The sequence below is a fragment of the Pundamilia nyererei genome, unplaced genomic scaffold (assembly GCF_000239375.1).
Source record: "Pundamilia nyererei isolate P.nyererei 1_Seehausen unplaced genomic scaffold, PunNye1.0 scaffold01431, whole genome shotgun sequence".
In the NCBI taxonomy this organism is placed as follows: domain Eukaryota; kingdom Metazoa; phylum Chordata; class Actinopteri; order Cichliformes; family Cichlidae; genus Pundamilia; species Pundamilia nyererei.
The window spans coordinates 3,244-5,227 of NW_005188832.1; the positions used below are offsets into that span (position 1 = coordinate 3,244).

At 44.4% G+C, this 1,984-nt stretch overlaps 1 protein-coding gene across 1 annotated transcript in view; it reads right to left on the reverse strand.

Annotated features, from left to right (window-relative positions):
- Positions 1 to 836, reverse strand: part of LOC102205531 (integrin alpha-10-like) — a gene marked incomplete at its 3' end in the record, with an annotated part of 3,762 nt that extends 2,926 nt beyond the window's left edge. The window contains exon 1 of the mRNA XM_005755418.1: positions 759 to 836. Within this exon, the coding sequence (XP_005755475.1) occupies positions 759 to 836 (78 nt within the window). The remainder of the gene's footprint in view (positions 1 to 758) is intronic.
- Between the last annotated feature and the right edge of the window lie 1,148 nt (positions 837 to 1,984).

The window sequence follows — 1,984 nt, forward strand, 5'->3', positions numbered from 1 at the left end:
TAAAATAAGAACGCTTACAAAAAAGCAAAGCTCAGCTAAAAAGGAGATTTTGAGCTGCCTCGTTCACATTAAGTGATAGGAACTGTAGGAAAATGATGTTCTTCCACTATCACTTAAAGCACACTACTAAGGCTAGGCTTGGTTATAATCTGAAGCAGAAAAATTGCATTTATAGTCTCATTCATGGGTTTAATGATCCACTGTAATTATTATTTTAATTAATAATCGATATTAAAGCTTTTATGGTTTGTTTTCTTTGCTGTACATAAAATGCATCCGATCACTCCAAAAAAACAGCAGCATACTTATTTTTCTGTATTTCAATAACTACAGTGGAGATGCAACTCATGTTGCTGATGCTGTGGAAAATGCAATTAACAACAGAATTTTGCAGTTATTTGCATTACATTACACATTGTTTTATTCACAAGAGAATAAAGCTCCTTAGAAGACAGGACCAACTTCACAGCCGATCAGATCTGCACACTGTTAGACCTCTGCCTTACCACCACGTATTTCAAATACAATGAAGGCTTCTACAGACAAAAACATGGCTGCGCCATGGGCTCCCCCGTGTCACCTATTGTAGCCAACCTTTACATGGAGGAAGTGGAAAGGAAGGCTCTTGGCTCTTTCAAAGGAAGAGTACCCAGCCACTGGTACAGATATGTAGACGACACCTGGGTCAAAATCAAGACACAAGAAGTGGAATCCTTCACTGCGCACATTAACGCTGTGGATAAAAACATCAAGTTCACCAGGGAAGACACAAAGGATAACTGTTTGCCGTTCCTGGACTGCGCCGTGCACATTGAAGAGAACGGCAAACTCAACATCGAAGTTTACCGGAAGCCCACACACACGGACCAGTACCTCCTCTTTGACTCCCATCACCCTCTGGAACACAAACTTGGAGTAATCAGGACCCTACACCACCGGGCAGAACATGTTCCCTCTAAGCCTGAAGGAAAAAAGAAGGAACACACACATGTAAAAGAAGCACTTAAAACATGCGTTATCCTAATTGGGCGTTCTTAAAGTCAGCAAAGAGGCACAGAAAAGAAGACCAGACACCAGCGAGGGAGGATAAGAAGGACAGACGCAACAACATTGTCATCCCCTATGTAGCCGGTGTATCAGAGAAACTCAGGAGGGTTTTCTCCAAGCATGACATCCCGGTGTACTTCAGACCCAGCAACACACTCAGACAAAAACTGGTTCACCCGAAAGACAAAACGCCAAAACACAAACTTAACAATGTGGTGTACGCTGTACAGTGCAGCGAGGAATGCCCAGACCTCTACATCGGAGAGACCAAACAGCCACTTCACAAGCGCATGGCACAACACAGAAGAGCCACCTCCACAGGACAAGACTCAGCAGTCCATCTGCATCTTAAGGATAAAGGACACTCTTTGAGGATGCCAATGTTCACATTTTGGACAGAGAGGACAGATGGTTTGAAAGAGGAGTGAAAGAAGCATCTATGTGCACTCTGAGCGACCATCTTTGAACAGAGGCGGTGGTTTACGACACCAACTGTCTGCCATCTATAATCCAGTTTTGAGATCCCTTCCCAGACGCCTTAACGCCCACTCACATCCTGGGCCATCTGACCTCAGGAATTCGCATGATAAGGTGGGGCCAGGTTTCACAATGAACACACCCGAAACTCTGGCTGATTGGGACCCACACCCGCTTTCACACCTTGGCTCATGTGATTAGAGGATCATCAGGGGTCCTTTTGTCCCTCTGTGGGGGGAAACTCCCACTAGGTTTATATCTGGGACTCTCAACCATTTGACCTTAGAACTGAAGAAGCTTCTCGGATGAGAGGTGAAACGTCTTCAAGCAACTTAAAGAAGTCCAGACGCTTTTCTTTGCAAGCTCTTTTGACTATGATGACCTGGATGAATGAGAACCTTCACAGACATATGTATGAGAGAGCTTTAACCTGCGTTTGTGGATGGAATGGTGAACTGTG